Source organism: Natrix helvetica (genome assembly GCF_964273705.1).
Source record: "Natrix helvetica genome assembly, chromosome: Z".
In the NCBI taxonomy this organism is placed as follows: Eukaryota; Metazoa; Chordata; class Lepidosauria; order Squamata; family Natricidae; genus Natrix; species Natrix helvetica.
In genome coordinates, this window is record NC_138554.1 from 90,430,459 (window position 1) to 90,451,168 (window position 20,710).

General features: G+C 36.6%; 1 protein-coding gene across 3 annotated transcripts in view; it reads right to left on the reverse strand.

Moving 5' to 3' along the window:
• RBMS3 (RNA binding motif single stranded interacting protein 3) overlaps positions 1 to 20,710 on the reverse strand; it is a gene marked incomplete at its 3' end in the record, with an annotated part of 523,098 nt that overhangs the window by 150,657 nt on the left and 351,731 nt on the right. For all 3 annotated transcript variants that reach the window (XR_014173613.1, XM_081933468.1, XM_081933469.1), the window contains exons 5-6: positions 16,920 to 17,077; positions 3,981 to 4,060 (exon numbers count right to left, since the gene is read on the reverse strand). Coding sequence is in view for 2 of the 3 variants with exons in the window: in XM_081933468.1 (XP_081789594.1) it covers positions 3,981 to 4,060; positions 16,920 to 17,077 (238 nt within the window). The remainder of the gene's footprint in view (positions 1 to 3,980; positions 4,061 to 16,919; positions 17,078 to 20,710) is intronic.

Sequence of the window (20,710 nt, forward strand, 5' to 3'; positions counted from 1 at the left end):
AACATGACTGGAGGAGGAATTCTGGGAGTTGAAGTCCACAAGTCTTAAAGCTGTCAGGTTTGAAGACCCCTGGGGTTTTTTTCCCTAAAGGATTAGGGGTGCAAGGATCTTGTAACTTGACAGCTTTAAGACTTGCATGCTTCAATGCCAGAGTTCCTGAGCCAACATGACTGGAGGAGGAATTCTGGGAGTTGAAGTCCACAAGTCTTAAAGCTGTCAAGTTTGAACAGCCCTAGAGTTTTTTTTCTAAAGGGTTAGGGGTGCAAGGGTCTTGTAACTTGACAGCTTTAAGACTTGCGTGCTTCAAATGCGAGAGTTTCTGAGCCAACATTTTGGTTGCTAAGCAGGAGCGTTGTTAAGTGATACTGATATTATATAACACTTTGAATTAAGCGGGTACCTTGAAGAAACATAACTTTGAGTTTCAAATAATACTGATTTCGTTGTTGTCTTAGGTGACATCTGTGAAAAAAATTCAGGTGCTCAAGCATGAAAATGTGCCGCTCAAACACTATACTTTTCTGCTCACATTGAAAAAAAATTAGAGAGAACATTGATCACCACCCCCTAAAGTCGGGAATGACTAGCACATATGTGTGAGGGGAACCTTTACTTTACAACACAGAACAATACTACTACTTTGACATGAGGAAGGGCGTAAGTGGAAAATAGGTTCAGTGCAATGAAACTCTATAGGCTGAATTAAATCAGATCACTGCTCCTTTTCTTCTTCTCTCATTCTCTTTTTACTTTTTTGCCTTATACTTGGCTTACTATGTAATATAGTTGGAATGGATTTGGGCTAATTAGGAAGGATGTATGATATAAAAGAGTACAGTTACAGTAAACATTGGAAAAGAATAGTGATGTATAAAAAACAAATCAGATCTTTAAAAAAGAAAGGAACACAGTTTATCATCTTAGTTCAGCATAAATCTTAGATCTAAAGAAGAACCAGAGATTGGGGAAATTTCTTATTACTTATTTCTTGATCAAATCTAAAATTAACCCTTGTAAAGTGAAACAGATGATGTGTCCTGGAAGTTCTCTTGAGAAAGAAATAGCCAAGTGTTGTTTTTCCCCCCTGAACATAATAAATATAAGCAATAGCAACCCTTTGAAAATTCATTCTATACAGCACTGGAGCTTTAAAACAGCTTCCCCTGGCAATACAGAAAACTATTATAACGGTTTAGATAACACTTACTGTATTTCTAATCATAGATACAAAATTTCCACTAGGAGATTTGTGGATAGTGAATGGCTTCAAGAATGGACATGGAATTTACTTAAAAAGTTTACAAGTTTGCCTGTGGTTCCGTTTAAAGATACAATTATTAAGAATACCCTAGAGACAAAAATTGAACTCTATTTTCTTTATTCTTTTACCGCTGCATATGTATCAGAAACCATATTTAATGTAAACCTTATTATCAACTTATTTAACATATTTAATAGGCAGCAAGATGATTTGCATACAATCAATCAATCAATCAATCAATCAATCAAATATTCCCCAATGCATATATTTATATACCATTTTTCCATAAGAGGAATCCTTCAAACTTAGCTTGTTTTCCTGTTTATTAAAATGTTTAATATCTTTAATAAATTTTCCTTAATCTTTTCTGCCTACATTATTGCTATTGCTCAGCTGTATCTTTGCTATTCGCCATTCTTCTTCCCAAAAACACAAAGGAGATTTAATCTTCTGTATAAAGTTATTGTAATGAAAATTTGAATCAGTAAGTCTTAATATTAATTAGACAGTAATTTTTATTTTTGTTATAAATGCAACTTTGCATTCTCATCTTTCTTGAATTTAAATTTTTAATAAAGGGATTGGAAATATTTTTTTGAAAGAGGTTAGTGTTTTTTAGATTCAGACTCCATCTAGCCCTGTGATGGTCAATCTATGGCACACATGCCACAGGTGGCATGCTGTGCCCTTTCCATGGGCAACCGAGCCATTACCCCAGTCAGGGTTACCAGGACAGGTTCAACTTGTCATCGGGTCTCTGCTGTGCATGCATGGGGGGCGAAGGGCGTGCAGGGGACCACTCACACATGCATGGGTTGTGGGGGGTGTGGGGGGTTGCATGCACAGGGAGCATGCCGGGAGCGCACATATGCAGGGGGCATGCACGCATATGCGAGTGGAGGCATGCATTGCACTTTGGAGGGTCGGGCACGTGCTTTTGCACACGAACTTTGAGCACTCAGTCCAGAAAAGGTTAGCCCTCACTGATCTAGCCTCTCTTCATCAAACACTTGACGTTCTAGTGCAATGATGGTGAACCTTTTAAACACTGAGTGTCCAAACTGCATGTGTGCGCATGCCCAAACTGAAATGTGCAAGAGCGCACGCATACACAGACATGCACAAACCCATGCATGCATGGAGTGCTTCTCATTTAATGACATTAAACAAGAATTGCCATTGCTAAGCAATGCAATCATATGATATGGTGCTTTATAACCATATCACATAGCAATGACAATTCTGGTCCCAATTCCGAGTGCTGAGTGCTAACTGTATTAATATTGTTATAATCATGAGATTAATGTAAATCAACATTTTTTCCCACTGCTTTAGTCTTTAGAAAATAGTAGCTGAATATTTCATTGGAAGTATAAAATGTGCAAGGTTATTTGCTCATATAATATAGCCTTGCCACACTAACCTTCTGTTTTTGTTTAATACTCCTTAGAATATTAATATCATTTATAAAAGCATACTTGGTTTAAAAAAGTAGAATGGATTCTGAATTATAGATCAATTTTTTGGAATTTATCATAGGAAAATTAAGAATTTTTGAACATAGGTATAACAAAAAAGATTATTCTTTTATATTGGAAAAAGCACGCCACTCTAGATTTACAATGATAATATGTGTTTGTTCTCTACTTATAAACTGGCTGTCTACTGACCTAATGAAAACAAAATTTCACCATCACCATCAGAGATTTTTGATGGGATTGGTTCCTGGCATTTTTGCATAGTTTTTTTATGATAGTTTTAAAGTTTTAACTGTTTTTTTAGTTATCTTTTTATGAACTGTAACCCACCAAGAATCATTTTATTGGAGAGATGAGTAACATATAAATTTAATGAACAAAAAACCCACATTGTTTAAAACCAGAATTGCCTTTTTATGTATACATTTTTGCCTTTTTTTCTCTTTCTTAAATGTTTTTCTTGTACATCTTTCCTTGCCCCCTTTTTTCTGCATACTAAATCAAATTCTAAAAAAACATAAGCTACATCAAAATAAATTAAGTATTCAGGAGGCAGGTCTCCTGAATACAATAAAAGAGTATCAGCTAATATTGTACAAGTATTTTGATTTAACATAAACTAAAAGTGACAAAAAGAAAAAAGAAAACTAATTAGCAGAAAAAATAGAAGAAAGGAAAGAGATCTAAATATTAGGTGTAATTACTTATAAAAAAGTAAGTCTATTTTTTCCACTGAAGAATAATTAATTATTTTGTATTGATGCTAAAGCTTTTTTATTGATGCTAAAGCTTTTTTATGTCACTATTAATTACAATTGTATTAAACATTCAATGTTTGAACTAATAAATTATATGTAAAAGTTATTCTAGTTTTTGGTTTAATTTTTAAAATCAAAACATTTTGAGAATGCCTTCAGGTTTGGCAACCAATATATGTCTGTTCTATATAACAGTTTACCTCAATTTAATTAATATATAGAAAATACATGCATAATACATGTAAATTCATAAAATTCATCAGTTATTAACTACTTGAATCATCAATACTTTACCTGAGGAATAGGAATGCATGCAAATTGCTAAATTAAACATGTGACAACTTTTTTTGAGCTATGGATAAAACAAGCAATAACTCCTAACTATATATGGAAATAGAAATGTATTCTTTAGCATCTTGCAACTCCATAATTTCCTCCTTTTATTGCTGTTTGATTGAATGAACAGTGGAAGACAATGCTTACCTGGCACACCTGGTGGTGTTTTTAGGTATTTTCCATTAAAATGTTGAATTACAACTTCACATTTTTCAGTAGATTCCATTCTGATGAAGAAAAAGAAGTAATGGTGGTCGTTATTACTGAACAACAATTTCATTTTAATATATTGGGCACATATACAGAATTCTAAATAAATCCAACTAAGTCAATGCAGATGATGCCAGGTGAAAAAGCTGCTGTATATTTTGTGCATTTAATGTGGAAAAGAATTACAGTGAGAAAAGAAGGCATCATTTGAATAGATCCACTTCTCAAGTTTTGGAATTAATGGGTCTCAAATATCAGGGCCCAATAGCAATTCATTGGTGTCAGAGTTTGCAGTAATCCAGCACACAAGTAAATAATTGAGCAGGGTTCGTTTATAGATGACACTTATTTAAATACAATAATATGAAGCATGATGCATGTATCCAATACCTATGCAGCTCTTGCAATATGGTAGCAACTACAAGCATAAGATATAGAAGCAAGGATCAGAACTAGAAGTCACAGAAGCAGTAGAATCACAGAAGCTACTCTTATATATATACAGACCAGCAGTGACGTGCAGTCAGGTGAGGCAAGTGAGGCACAGCCTCACCACTCTCATCATGAAAAAAAAAAGTAAAAGGAAAAAGCTGAGCTAGTTGCTGCCTCACCGTGGATGACTCTGCTTAACCTCACTGGTGCTCTCCCTCCCCAAGTGTAGTGACTTCCTCCCCAGGCCCCCATTCATTTCTCTCTCACACACACACAGCTGGATAAAACTATATAAAAATCTAGCCCAGCTTCACTGATTACAAGTTTGAAAAGGCAACGTGGCTCCACCTGCAATCAAACTACACTTGGGGAGGGAGAGCACAAGCGAGCACTGAGGAGACCACAGGAGGAGGCAGGAAGCCAGGCAAAGAGCCATGCTGTAGTACACACACTTCCCCCCAGCCTCTTTCTTTTGGAAGGCTCTGCTCGGCTCCCCTCCGGCTTCTCTGCCTCTCCTCTCACCCCAGCCTGCCAGCAGGAGGTGGTGGGTGGGCTTTATTGTGTTCCAGGCATTTCCCACCCAGACAGCAGGCTGCATTTGCAATGGTGGAGGTGTTTGGGAAAGGCAGCAGGGGAATGGGGGGGGGATGGCAGAGGAGCTGCTTTCAAGCCACTGGAAAAGATATCCAATCCAACTTTTGTGTGTGGGGGGGTTTGTTTGAGAGTGAGTGAGAGAGGGAAGGGGTAGGAGAGATAGTCCAATCCAACTTCTGTGTGTGTGTGTGTGTGTGTGTGTGTGTGTGTGTGTGTTTGAGAGAGGGGGAGGAAGGGAGAGAGGGAGGAAGGAGGGGAAGGAGAAGAAAAAGAAAAAGAAAAAGAAAGAAGGAGCAAAGGAGAAAAACAAATGCTGTCGCTTTAAATTGGAACTGAGCATGCCTGGCTGTGGAATTCTGGGAGTTGAAGTCCACAAGTCTAAAAATATTTGAAACCCAGCACTGTGTCAGTGCCTCACCAGTCATAAACCTCACCGCACGTCACTGCAGACCAGTTAAGACAAGCCACTCCCAGGCTTCCAGCTGTCTCACATGGCTCACAACAGATCCTGTTTCTTAGTCACCAAATAGTTCCTATTGGCTGACTTGTTATTATGGCTATCCCAGCTCATAATTTCTTACACACTGACAATTGGCAATACATACTGTATGCTTTGTTTACATAGGACTTAATACCAAATCTTTAATATAGAAGATTCACAGTGTCAAGTTATTCCATTATTATTAAATATTGATTTAATGTTTTAAAGAGCTCTGAATTTGTAAAATCTTGTATATAAATATAATAGTATGTGGAAATGACATTAAGAGACTTGAAGAAGAGCCATAATTAAGGAATAATGTGGTGGGATAATATAAGAGGCAGTTTAACCCACAGAATATGGGTGTGGCTATCATTTCAGGAGGGACTCTTTCTAGGGTTGTTGTTTTTTTAGCTATAAAGGAGATGGAAGAGAAATGCATTTTCAGCTATAATTGCAATATTAATGTAACCTTGCAATAAAGTAGAATTAGTTCATCTTAGCAGGCTTCAAATCTGAGTTTTCTTACAAGACTGTTTTCATTTTCATGTGAGATCAAGTAATGAAGTTGTTAACATTTCATGAGTTCCACTATATTTCTTTGGAGAGTCACAAACTGCCATAGAAAATATTTTAGAATCCCCATCTCCACTGAGGTGAGGTAAGGTCTTAGAAGTCTTTTGGATGTGTTCAAGTGGATTTGTTGCCATTTAGCATGTACGTATGCAGGGACGTGCGGTCAGGGGAGGCAGGGGAGGCAGAGCCTCACCTCTCTTCATGAAATAATAGTATATAATATTATATACTATATATATATATAATATTATAATATTATATACATCCGTCCGGCCGCGCCCGGGAGATGCGGAGGCAGAAATGTTGTTGGTGCTCCTGGATGACGAAGCCACGAAAGCGACTGGGTCATTCCCCAGTCGCTTTCGTGGCTTCATCATCCGGGAGCGCCAACAACATTTCTGCCTCCGCAGCTCCCAGGCGCGGCCGGACGGAGGTAGCCAGAATGGCGCCAAGGCAGTCCGGCGGGCGAGCAACCGAGGATCAGGCTGCGTCGTTCGCTCTTTCGTCCGCCCGGACCGCCTCAACCTCGCTGTGGCTACATCTGTCCAGCCGCGCCCGGGAGCTGCAGAGGCAGAAATGTTGTCGGCGCTCCCGGATGACGCTTTCGTGGCTTCGTCATCCGGGAGCGCTGACAACATTTCTGCCTCCACAGCTCCCGGGCGCAGCCAGACGGATGTAGCCACAGCAACACCGAGGTGGTCCGGGCGGACGAAAGAGCGAGTGAGGCAGCCTGATCCTCGGTCGCTCACCCGCCGGACTGCCTCGGCGCCATTCTGGCTACCTCCATCCGGCCGCGCCCAGGAGCTGCGAAGGCAGAAATGTTGTCGGCGCTCCCGGATGACGAAGCCACGAAAGCGACTGGGGAACAACGAGAACCTTCCTGCCTCTGCTGGATTTCGCACGCTCCTCGCGACTGCAATATGCAGCCGCGAGGAGCGTGCAAAGTCCAGCAGAGGCAGGAAGGTTCTCGTCGTTTCCCAGTCGCTTTCGAGGACTGCGGAGCGTGAGCCGGTGGAGCACGCTCAGGAAGGCGGGGAATGGGATCACGTGTGCTGGAGGCTGAGGCAGCCTCAGCCTCCAGCACACGTGGTCCCATTCCCGCCTTCCTGATGACGTCACCAGCCTCACCAGCCATAAACCTCACCGCACGTCACTGTACGTATGTATGCACATATCCCCATATATTGTTCATATACATATGCATACATCATGGATGGGTTGCTCTCAGTTCACACTGGTACACCAGAAGGGGTTCGTCAAATTACTGTACCTTTTAGAATCCGTTCGTCCGGTGGGACAGTAGCAGAATGCTCCCTCCCGCCTGTCCCCCCTCGCTCGCTCGCTCCTTCCACCCGTCCGGTCACTGCTCACTTTCCCTGCCTATCCGCATCATGCTTTCCCTGCTTGCCACTCACTGATTGGCTGACTCACCAATCGCCCGCCTCTGAGAGGCAGTGGGGGGGCTTTCTCGCATGCCTTCTTTCTTTCTCTTTGCCCGAATGTGTGAACTGTGAAGAAAGGAGGCTGCAGGCTCATTTGCCTCGGCTACGTGATCTCCTTTTGTTCTCCATCTGCCTCATTCACTCGTTCAGACAGCAGAGAACGAAAGGGGGTCGCGTAGCCAGGGGCAAATGAGCCTGCAGCCTCCTTCCTTCCTTCCCTCACCATCCACCAAAGCGCTGCTGTCGCTCAGCTGCTGTCGCTGCCACCATGCCCCCTCTGTGTGCCCGGCCTCCGGCCTGAGTCGTAACGAGCAATGGCAGCACGGGGTGGCTGGCGGCGGCTACTGCTCCCGGGCTAGCTGTGGGTTGCGCTGCTTGGCGGTCAGTGCCCCGACTCCCCCACCACTGTGGCCACCGCTGTGCTACCTCAGCAGCAGCTCCTCTCACCCACAGAACGGAGGCGGGGAAGAAGATCGAGAGACATGGAGCACAGAGTCTTCCCTTTCCCCCGCCCCACAGTTCACCTCCTTGGGTGGGACCAGAGTGCGCACAGGGTGAGTGGAGTTTGTGACCAACTTTAAACTGAATTGGGCTGTTTGTGACTAAATGAGACAGAGAATGTAGCGGGATGTAAGTGAACATGGAGGTAATCTAGTCCAACCCCTTCTCAAGGCAGGAGTCCTTTCTTCTCTTTGAGAGCTGTCAGTGGCAGACATGAGGGAAATGGTGTGTGTGTATGTATGAGAGAGAGAGAGAGAGAGAGAGAGAGAGAGAGAGAAAGAGAGAGAGAGAAAGAAAGAATGAGAAGGAAAAAGAAAGAAAGTTGGAGAGAGAGAGATAAGAAAGAAGGAAGGAAGAGAAAGAAAGAAAGAAAATAAGTGGATGAGAGAGACACAAGAAGGAAGGAAGGAAGGATGGATGGAAGGAAATTTAGAATTACAATTCAGCCCAAAATTTTGATTGCTAAGCAAGAGCATTGTTAAGTGAGTTTCACCATGTTTTCAAACTTGGCCATGCCCACCTGGTCACATGACCACCGAGCCACTCCCACAAAACAGGCCACACCTACAGAATAGGTTCTAAAAATGTTGAAACCCACCACTGGCATACATACATAAGTCTTCATTGCATATCAGTTGCTTTTTCTGCTTATATATATAGCCATTTTTTAATGTTGCCTTTGTTACATTTGTGTTGCCTTTGTGCTGATAAATAAATAAAGGGAGACTAGTATAGATCTATTTCAAGCTATTTAACTCTCATCAGCTAGCCATACCCTTACTGGGAATCGAACATGGGCTGTATTACATATCAGTCATTAGCCACTAAGCCACAGGCTCTCCTCCTTTATCAGCTAAGCCTTGGAAATAGGTAAGTATTGTGTCACAACCCCTGGTATGCCCAAATATGTGAGGGGGTACATTAGCTTAGCATATTAGCTTAGTGGCTAATACAACTGCCTGATAGCTAAATAGCTTGAAATAGATCTATACTAGTCTCCTTTTATCTATTTATCAGCACAAAGGCAACACAAATGTAACAAAGGCAACATAAAAAATGGCTTTCTGCCTGGATGGCTCCTAGGGTGAGCTGCTCTCCATACACCATATTTGTACTTTTCCCCTCACTTTCTTCTCCCTCTCTCCTCCCCCTCCATACCTCCTTTCTTCCCTCTCATCCTTCCCTTCTCAACTTCCCCTTCCTCTCTCCTTCTCCTTCCTCCCCTTACCACTCCTCATTTCTCTCCTCCTTTCCCCCCCTTGCCCTCTCTCCTATCCCTCTCTTCTTCCCTTACCTTTCTCCTCTACTTCCCACTCTTCATCTCATTTACTTGGTGTATTTCAGCTTCTGAGCAAGCTCCATTTTATGTTGATGGTATTTATATATATTTATTTTTTTCTTTAAAAAGGGTATAACAGAATAGAATACATATATAGTCATTGTGCTTTTAACACCTCCCTCCCAACCTAATTTTAGTCGAGATGTAGACCTGGTTACAATTACCAGCTATTCTCATCATTATCTTTATATAATTATACATCCTTACATGCCCCCAATTTGTGATTCTGTGTTTTTGTCATAATAGTTTCCCATTGTAGGTATATTTCATGTTCCCTCTCCATTTTTCTATACCTTGGATTAGATTACCCTTAATTGTCTCTAGATGACAATCTTCGCTGTTCAATGTTTGTTACACTTCCCTTAATGTATTATATAAAATAACAAGCGGTAAACATCTCACTTTGTTCATCATCTTAAAGGTTCTATATATGTCCATGTTTCATAAATTTTGACCCATGCTTAGTTGTCCTTCTATTGTCATATTCACTCAATTTGCAACTCAATTTAGTTATCATGTTAAAAAGGTGAATCACAAAGTCTTTTGTCTCACTTCTCTATTCCTGTCTTCTCTCTTTTTTTATTTTGACACATCCACTCCCTTCAAATTTCCCCAAGTCACCATCAAAAGAATATTTTACATTTTTCTTTGTTGGGGCATAATGTCCTGATTCAATTTTCCTTATGCCTCTAACAGCCTCCAAACCACTTTTGTCTACTTTCCCCCCCCCCTTTTGTTGGGACACTTCCCCTTTTCACAATTTTCCCTACACCATTGCTGGGACCAAAGCAGTTTTTTGTCTGCTTTTTATTTCCCTACGCTTCTTCTCCTTCAATGTCTTGCCCCCCTTCTTCTTTGAGTTCTTTTTAGCTATCTGCTTCTCTGGATTCAGAATTCTAATTAGGCTTGATTTTACTGAATTTACTGATTTATGCATATTTTAATAATTTCACATAGTTCTTCAAATTCCCAGTTTTCCATGATGTCCAGTTCCAAAGTTACAGTTAAATATACAGCTATGCCGTTCATATTTCAGAGTTCTGTTCCACTTTAAGTTTATCTGCTTCAACTGCTGTGGGGAAAAAAGATAGTGGCATCTTAGTCTTTTATTCTACCTTAATGTCCAGCTCCAAAATTGCAGTTAGTTATACAAATCTTATTTCTACATTCTGGTCCATCTTAAATTCAAGAAGAGAAGCTGGGGCCATCTTAATCTTTTGCCGAGCGAAAAAAGGAGGAGAAGGAAGAAAAAAGCAAAACAAAACAAAACAAAAACCTTCGTATTTCCCAGTTTTTGATTCCATTATTATTCTGTTATTATTCTTTCCCTTACCGGATCTGGTTTCTTGTAGCTGCTCACAATATATTACTTGGAACAAGGTTGCAATCAGCCATATTTGGGTATTCCTCTTTGCCTCCTACTTTCCAAGTTCTGATTTATGGCAGTTGGTTAATTAAAACTTCCCGCACAGTTGAAATTAGGTTATCAGTAATCAGTAAGAAGAAGTTCTTCTTCTTCTTCTTCTTCTTCTTTTTTTGGGGGAAAGTTAAGATATATCAGTTGGAAAAAATTTAAAACAGAATAAATCTTTCAGAGTGTTTGGTTTCTTTTTCAAATCCAAAACCAAGTTTAAAGTTTATATTTGAGTGGGTTTGTCATTTCTCTGCTTTTTCCTCTCTGTCTGAAATTGTTTCAAGTAGATAACTTGGGGGGTGGTGTTTCAACCCTCCATTTTCCCTTTCTTTCTTTCTTTCTTTCTTTCTTTCTTTCTTTCTTTCTTTCTTTCTTTCTTTTCTTTTCTTTTCTTTTCTTTTCTTTTCTTTTTCTTTTCTTTCGTTTTGGAAAAGTCCCGATCTGACCATCAATATTATTTATGTTCTCAAGATTTCTTTGCCTTTTCCAGGTTTGATTTATGGCTGTGGGTTAGATAAATTTTATTACCGGCCTTTCATCTCTTCCATACCCTCCTGTTCCTTTTGCTTTGACTAAAGTCAGCACCTTGCCAGCAATATTATAGACTGTCACCCCAACTCTGATTCAAAAGACAAATCTCCAACTTGCGAGGGCTCTGTTGCCTCCCCCTGGGTCTGATAAGACGCTGTTCTCTTCGCCACCCCCTCTGGGGGTGGGGGTTCTGATCCAATTGGATCTCGGAATTGGTTTGTCAGACAGGGTTCATGTGAGGCTCTTGAGAGCCCACCCCCCCTATGTCGTCCATGTGCATGGTTTTTGAACCTCCCCCCTGTATGCTGTTTTGTCTCCTGCTTTCCAGACTGTCCCTTAAACACAAGACCAAACTGGAAGGATCACTGTGATTCACATAATTTTCTATTGTACTATCATTATTCTATTATTATTTTTATTGTTGTAATTTCTTAATAAAATTTTTACCAATCTTTTTAAAAATCTACTATTTCTGAACAGGTAAAGAGATATCATAAAAATAAACAATGATTGATTTAATATCTCTTTCAGGATAACTAGTAAAATCGTGTATCCAGTAGCAATAAAATTGGTGAATGCATGATTGCCAGAATTTCCCTTCAATTTCTCCTGTTTTCCATATGAGTTTACTACAAAATGCCATTGGGGAGGTTAATTTAAGATATATGACATGAGGAAAGGAAATAAAAATATTCCATACTTTACTTTTGATTTTTGCAGAAAAGCATGTATTCAACTGTACTACAGAGTCATATCTTCTTTTCTTGCAGATAATTATACACAACACACACCTGGGGAACAAGGAATATTTTGCTATTTGAATGAGGTTGGTGACAGGCAATTATAACGGAAATGTTCATATAGTCAGCATTGTGATTTTTGAATGTTTGAATGAGGCTTTTGTTCTTTTTGTTGCTAGAAACAGAAGGAAAATTATCCTAACTATTTTACTGATAAAGCTAGTTCCTCTCTGAAGAAAAATAGTATATCCATTGGAATGTGATACATAGTTATATTATACAGCGTAAAAACACATCTTGAAGAAAAATCTCCAGCATTGCTTGCCCTCAATCTTAATGTGAAAACAGAAAAACTCTCTATGAAAATTATAATATGTCATCTTCTCCAGATTCTTTTTTTATAAAAGCTTTTTTATTTTTTATTTTCAAAACAAACACAACACATAAAATCTTCCTTCTTTACATACTGTAGAAAGTGTATCAGTTGGTTATAAAAGACTTTCGTGCATCTCTTCCACAATCATCAAGCATAATTCATATTAACTCAAGTATTTTAATTCAGATATTTATACATGTTACCGTCATCATACCTCCATTTTCATTTGACTATAATTGTTTAAAAATCCTTCATCATAAAATACACCAAGATTTAATACATAACTACATACTGGCATTTCATTTACTATTTCTAAAATCCTCCAATGACACTAAATCCTTATGTCCTATTCTAGCTAAACATGCATAATATTTAATAACAAAGTTTTCTAATCCTTCTTTCCAAATCACTGTTTACAATTTACATCCCATTTCCTTATGTTGTACCCATACATATATATAGATTATTATCATTATCCCTCCTTTATTTGACTATATCCTGCATCATATCATATTCCCCCCTAATAATCAAGACTTAACTGAATCTAACTTAATTCTTTTTTTTAATTAACCTTTATATATAATCCAAAAGGGTTTCTAATCTTCCTTTCTTGGGTACCATTCAATATTCGTATCGTTATTACTTATCATAACACTACACATTGTATACATTATTATCATTATCAATTATATATTTAACTATATCTATTGTCACTAAATTTCACTAAGTTTAGCTAGTTTTAAATTATACTCTTCCATCTATCAACCTGTATCTTTCCAGTAGCAAAACAGTCTCATATCTTCTGCCATTTGTGGTGTCAGTCCTCTAATAATCTCCTAAATCAACTTTGTATGGACTCCTCTTAGCAACTCTTTGCTTATAAAATCTCTCATGTAATTTCAATGCCCTTCTTCTGTTTCCTTAATCAGCTTATCTTTGATTGTCGGTAATGTTATCAATGATATTGCTAATAAAATTTCTCTCTTTAAATCCATAAATTCTTTTGTTTTCTCTTCCTCTATATCTTTCCATCTGGAGTAGGTTTCCCCTCCATTTAATTCCTCTTTCAGTATTCCAGTCTTTCCCTTTTCAGAGACAAACCAATCACCATAAATATCAGCAATTTTAATTTCTTTATATTCATTTTCCTCTTCGATTTTTAGGATTTTAACCGCCACTTTTTCCATTTGATTAGCATCTTAAACTTCTTCATCATATTTTGCTGTTAGATGCACTAAAACTTCCAACTTCTTCTCTATCCTCTCACGTGTATCTGATAATTTCTGTATTTCTGAGAGTATCTTTTGCAGAGTTAAAACTTCTTTCTGCTGTTGAAATTGTGCCATTATCTCCAGCTAACAAACACTGCTGCTCTAGCTTCGAAGGTTTTAAGAGTATTAAGCATCACAATAACATTTCACCTTTCTTTGGTTAAAACTATACTTCAAAGAAACATCTGGGTGCTTTTCTTTTTATCACTCTCTATAAACAAGCTGTGAGACCTTGAGGTGCTGAGCCAGGATAATCAGTGAAAAAAGTGTTTCGTTTCCAATACACAAACCTCCGGCCTCCGAGTAGCAGTGTTACAATATTACAATTTCTTTTTGTATCTTTTTTGTATTTCAAGTTAAAAAAAAAACTTCGATTCTTAAATGAGTTAGAAAAACACCCACAGTAATGAAAGAGGAGAATTTTAGTCCATAGATTACAGAGAATAGTAAAAGAAAAAAAAATAGAAGGAAACTTAATCCATTCGTTTTAAAAAGCTTGCATAAATTCCATCCATGAAGATAGTGTTTAAAAAGTAAGATCACCCACTGTCCAAAACCAGTCCAAATTTAATTCCACTGCTTATTTCTCCTGTTCTCCAATTTAAATTAATTTTACTTTTTTTATATAGGCAGTCACTTTTAAAACAGTAAAAATTCCTCACCAGCTGGAAACACTTTCTCTTTCCATATCCTTCTGTTTTGGAGCCGCTCCGACTTCATCAGCCAAATGGCTGGATTTTTTGTCACCGGCTTGAAGAACTTCTCTTGGAATGATCAGGGACTTTGCGATGTCCCTGAGATCAGCAACATGTATTCTTCCTGTTCACCGTTTCTGCGGGAGGGTTTAGCTCTGTTTGGACCACCCAGTGGCAAAAGTGTCAACTGCGATCTCAGAGCATTGAGATCACACATTCTTTCATCGTGACTTTGGCTCCTCCTCTCCCCCTATCTTCTCCAGATTCTGTTAAATGGATTTCAGTTGAAAAACCTGGCTTCCAAATGCAAGTTAATGTTCTAAATCCAGATCTCCCGCTAGCAAATTTTTAGTAAGGCAACTTAAATTGTATAAAAAGAAGAAGAGCATCCTTCATTCATTTGAATGCAGACAATGTTATCTCAACATTTTCTGTTTGCTTTTTTTATATCAAGGAAAAAAGTTGCATTGCCTATTAACTTATGCTACCTAATTAGCACAGGGGATGCTCACATTACCCATAATGAAGTAAATATTCTGCTTCATACAAACAGATGAATGAATCAGCTGTCAACTTTTTCCCTCCACATCAAATATTTCTTACCATGTGGTGTTTGTTTAAAAAGTATTTTTTAAATCCAGGGTGATTTTTATTCTGTAATGAAAGTAAAGGCAGAATTCATACAAAAAATGTCTGATTGGTAGTGCTTTTTATGTTGATTTTCAATTGATTCTTATTTCTTCTTTCCAGAATTATTCTTGAATCTTAAGATAGTCGCAAAAATCATGAAATTAAATCTAAATTTACCTGAATCAAAACTAAAGATAAACATCTGGCATTATTTCTCTTCTCCAATATATAATATATCAGAAGAAAATTGTGGAACATTTCAGAAATGCTGTAAGGAAAACTAACACATATGTATAGAATAATATACTGAGTTCCATATATAACAAATTTAGAAGAACTAGCAAATAATTGGGGAGAAACTGGATGCATTTATTCATTACAATTTACCTAATCTAATGCTGTCGTACTAAGTTGTACAGAACATTTTTTTAAACCAGACTATCTCATCTTTACTAATTTTAAAATAGATTTTTATGAATATTGATATTGCCTCTGAATGCCAACTTTGAAGAAAAAAATACCAACAAAAAGAAAGGAAGCTAATATGCCATGGTTTTCAAAGCTGATTTTATATATGTTTTATTACTAATGTGCTTTAGTAGTGATATATCTCACTCTTATTTATATTGCATTAAATCTAGTTGTATTCCCCGGGGTTTACTTAAAAGATGTATTGGGAATTTCAGCATATAACACTTCTAACCCACAAAATCTACAACTGCCACTCAGATTGGTACAGATGTGTGTGTTATCCCTAATTAATTTTTTATATCTTGAAAATTTTTGTACCCTGGAAATGTAGAGGAAATCCTCGAAAATTGACCGAAATGGTGAATGTAGATCTGAGATCAGAAGGTATATAGCACTTGGAAGAAGTGCAATGTCTGGCATGAATAACTTCTGGAAGAATAAAAACATCAGCCTCGCAACCAAATGCAGATTAGTTAACACAATAATTTTTCCAATTGCTATTAATGGCTGTGAAACTTGGATTGTGAAAAAGGCAGATAGGAGAAGGGTGGATGCCTTTGAACTGTGATGCTGGAACTAACTATTACATATATCGTGGACTGCAAAAATAACAAAGAAGTCCTAGAATGAACCTCACCAAAAATATCACTTGAAGCCAAGATTGCCAAATAGAGACTGTCATACTTTGGTCATATCATGAAAACTGACTCATTCAAAAAAAAAAAAATCAGTGATGCTGGAAGTGATCTGTGAAAAAAGGAAAAGAGACCACCTAGCACCCACTGGCTAGGTGCTATAAATGATAACACTGGTATGACCATGATGGATCTGAAGTGTGAGACAGAGGGGCATGGAGAGTGCTGATCCATAGCATAGCCAAAGGCCAAGCACGACTGAATGGCTGACAACTATGATCCTGGAAAACCCCATTTCAATTGGCAAAAATTATAAGATACTTTTCTGTTTTATTGAATTACTTATTCATTATATTTTACAATAAATTTATATTCATTCTTCCTATCTACTTTTTTCAATCTTAAATTAAGAAATATCTAGCATAATCATATATATGTTTTCAGAAAGAATGACGTTTATTTCTCTTCATGTTGAAACTAAATTGCTATTTAATTACACCCAGTTATTTTACTATTATTTGACTAAATAAAATAAACTATTCTCAAGAAGTGATTTTTCAATTTTCTGGAAAAGATGTATTCATACATTTAGATAAATTTCTTTTAGTTACTTGAATTATTTTGCATGTTGTATAATTGCAAACCCTTTCAACAATAGTAAATATAGCCTTGCCATGCACAAATAAATAAATCTAAAGAGAAAAGTAAATAAATTCCAATACACTAATAAAAAAAATTAGCCTTTTACCTGGCAAATCCAACTCCTCTACTGACGCCATTTGCATCTCTTAATATTCTGGTGGAAATGACATGTCCGAAAGGTTTAAGCATATTCTCCAACTCTTGCTCATCCATGGACATGGGCAAGTTTGAGATGTAAAGATTTGTGGGGTCTTGTTCTTGTTGCTAAAATAAAAGAAACAGTCCTCTTAGATCTTTTTCAGCTACGTTATGTCACAAGAGACTCAAATGTAAACCTTTTTAAGAGAAGGAAAGAGGTCAACTTTATATTACCTTACAGGTGAATATAAATCCTATAATAAATGTTATAATTCAAAACAGATTTAGTCCTTTAAACAACACTGCAACTGCTTTTAATAACAATTTCACCAACTGAAGAAACATATTTATAGGCAAGCTTGTGATCAGTGGAAGAGTTGCAAACCATACATTGCTAAGTTATAAACTAAGATATTGTATGGGTTAGCATTTGGGCCAAACAAAAATTAGCAAAAACTAATACATGTAGTTCTTGGTTAATGACCATTTGTTTGGCAATCATTCTAAGTTGCAAGTGTGTTGAAGAAATAGTATTTATATACCAGTCCTTCTATTGTGATTCTATTGGCAGATCTTTATATTTGTTATGTTTTCCTGTTTTTCTCTCTTCTATTCTGCTGTCTCCAGGTACCTGCCCTGTCCATTATCCAGACTTTTTTTTTGTCTTTCTTATCAACAGTTGTTAAGTCTGGAGAATATGGCAGATGCCTATCTGTTTAAATTCTAAAAAGCAATTTAGCTTCTTCATGTTCTATGATTTTCTCTATTTTTATAGTCCAACAGTTCTTGCTTGCAGGAAAATGGTGTTTCTTGCAGATCTTCCAATACAATTCCAATTGTTGCTACTTTGTCGTGCTGTTGTCTGTAATCAGTCTGTGTGATCTTGTGGCCAGTCTGTGAGTTCTTGTGGCCAAGTATTAACCAAGTGGTCTCCTGGTCGTTCAGCTTCTTTGTAGAGATGGCACCTTACTATCTGTTGCTGTCAATTCTATGCATTTGTTTTTAAGATTTGGTCTTGTTCAGCCAGAATTAGCTCCACTGTCTCTGCTTTAGCCATAACCAGATATTTTTATTATCCACTTTGCCTGTTCTATATATCTATATATCTATATATCTATATATCTATATATCTATATCTATATCTATATCTATCTATCTATCTATCTATCATCTATCTATCTATCTATCTATCTATCTATCTATCTATCATCTATCTACATGCATGCATGCATACATACATACATACATACATACACACATACACAGTGTGTGTGTGTGTGTGTGTATACACACACATACAGATACACACACACACATATATACATACATACATACATACATACATACATACATATATGTACACATACATATATATACACATACATACATATATATATACATACTATGTAATACTTTGTCTTCCCTTTTCCGCCCCTGTTCTTCATTGATTCTTTCCTGTAGGCCAGTTTTGTCTCTGCAATACTAAATAAGCACTCCTTGTATACTCGCATGAATGTATCTTCTTCACTGTCCTTCAGATGTTATTATTGTTGCAACATCATTATTCTAATTGTTATCAAATCTAGGTGCTATAATTAGTTTCCAAATTTTATTGTCAGCTAAGTGCTAATACACATTCACTGTATAGATGGAACAATACAAAAAATATTTTTAACAAGAATATTATGGAAATCAATTAATTTCAGCCTTAGCACAATACAGAAAAAGTATGTTTTGGAATTGTCAAATGCAATGTGCTCTTTAAATACACACCATCAAATTAAGTTAATTTTTCAGTTTTTAATTTGAGCAAATATCAAGAGTAGCCTTAGATATGCTACATATTACACTTGTTTTAAACATTCATTGATATTTTCAGCAATGTTTGAGAGTTGGCTGAATTTTCTTCTCAGGTATGTCAAATGAATAAATATAATCCACTTGTTACTTTTATGACATTTTCAAGAGGCAAAGTAAATCATAGATGATTGTTTGACTTAATTAAAGTAGATTACAATAATACTTAAGTCAAATACTAAACCTTGCTATTTGTGGAGAAGTCCTCACAATATACAGTATTATGTTTGAATCAGATTATGAATCAATCTATCATAATATAACAAGTGATACTTTGAAATATATAACAATGCAATTAAATTATAAGTATGATGTCAATATATTTAACAACAATAAACTAAATATATAAATTCACAGCTGAACAAATCAGGTCTTCCCTAGAAGGTAATGCATAGAGATTCAGAAAGTCAATTTATAGAGTAATACCAAGGCTATCCATGCAGCATCCCCTAAACCGCATAATTGAATTTGGGTTTCCTAGTGTCCTGAAGAAAGCACATGAAAGCTATGTAGTAAAACACTATTAAAATATGTACTGACAAACAAACAAAACATGAACGAAAAATAAAATAAGGTCATAAAATTCTTGATCAATCTCTTATGAGACATCATTTGCCCTCTTTAGTGCTCACTACTCTCAAATCATTATGGACACATCAAATGTTTTAAAATAACACTATTATGGAAGAAATAATCATTAATTAAGAAAAAAATATGAAGAAAATCCTGAGTTTTAAGAAGAATGTCAAGAAATGCTTTCTTCTTTCTTTCTAGATAAAACAGATATGATGGAAAGTATTAGAGGAAACTTTTAACACACAGGTGAACCAAACAGTATATGGTCTTCTGACAGAAATGATGTGAGTTAAAATTAATTTCATCAATTTCAGCTCCTCAGGTTTCTCATTACAGGCAGATTTAATGTATAAAATATCAATTTTATTTTACTAATTTATCAATTTACCAGTCTGGATCATAAGGTGTAAATTATAATTATATTTTTAAATATGCGAGATGAGTAAAATATTATGTCCAGTGTTTTGGTTATATAGCTGTTTACAATATGGAAATAATAACATGGTATATATGGCATGTCGATGAATAAACAACTATGAGTATATAAACATGTTTCATTGTACTATGGTTATGTGTGATAATGAGAGGGAGACTAATAGAAGAATTAGTTATCAATAGCCCATGGTATATTAAATAAAATGCAGGGCAAATTGCTGTATATTGGACAATATATGTTAAATGTAACTAATAACTTTGAATCAATAAAAATAATCTATTCTATGTGTGCTATTTCTAACATGCCCTGTAAGAAACCACTTTAACCAAAACAAACAAAAGTCCCAACTGGAATGTTTGGAAAAGAGACTTAGCTAATATAATATTAATCTAATTTTTAGGTCATCATGAAATTTAAAAAACTATAACAATGTTAATTGTCTCTCTTTCACATGATCATCTATGCTTAGACATTATATAAGAAATTCTGGGCCAACAAATCTACAAAGATAATTTGATACAGACAAGAAATCAAAATCAAAATACAGTTAAATATTTATAAAGTTTACAGAACTGTCATGTAATTGAAAGCCACAGTAGATCTTATTTTCTTGTGATATGATTCTATGTTGGCGTGTCCATTTTGGACACAGTAGTTCATTAATTAGCTTCATTCTGGGATATTCCTATTTTATGTTTATGTTTTTTTGGAAAAAATCTGAATTAAATTACTTACACTTAACTCATTAATTTTAGTGGGTTTGTTCTAATTATGTAACTGATTTTTAAAAAAGCATTCAAAAGAAAGAAAATTAAAAACCTTAACTCCAAAATAAAACTAAGCTTGTATTTCCAGGAATATCCCTGGATATTCAATACTTTTAAGGGATT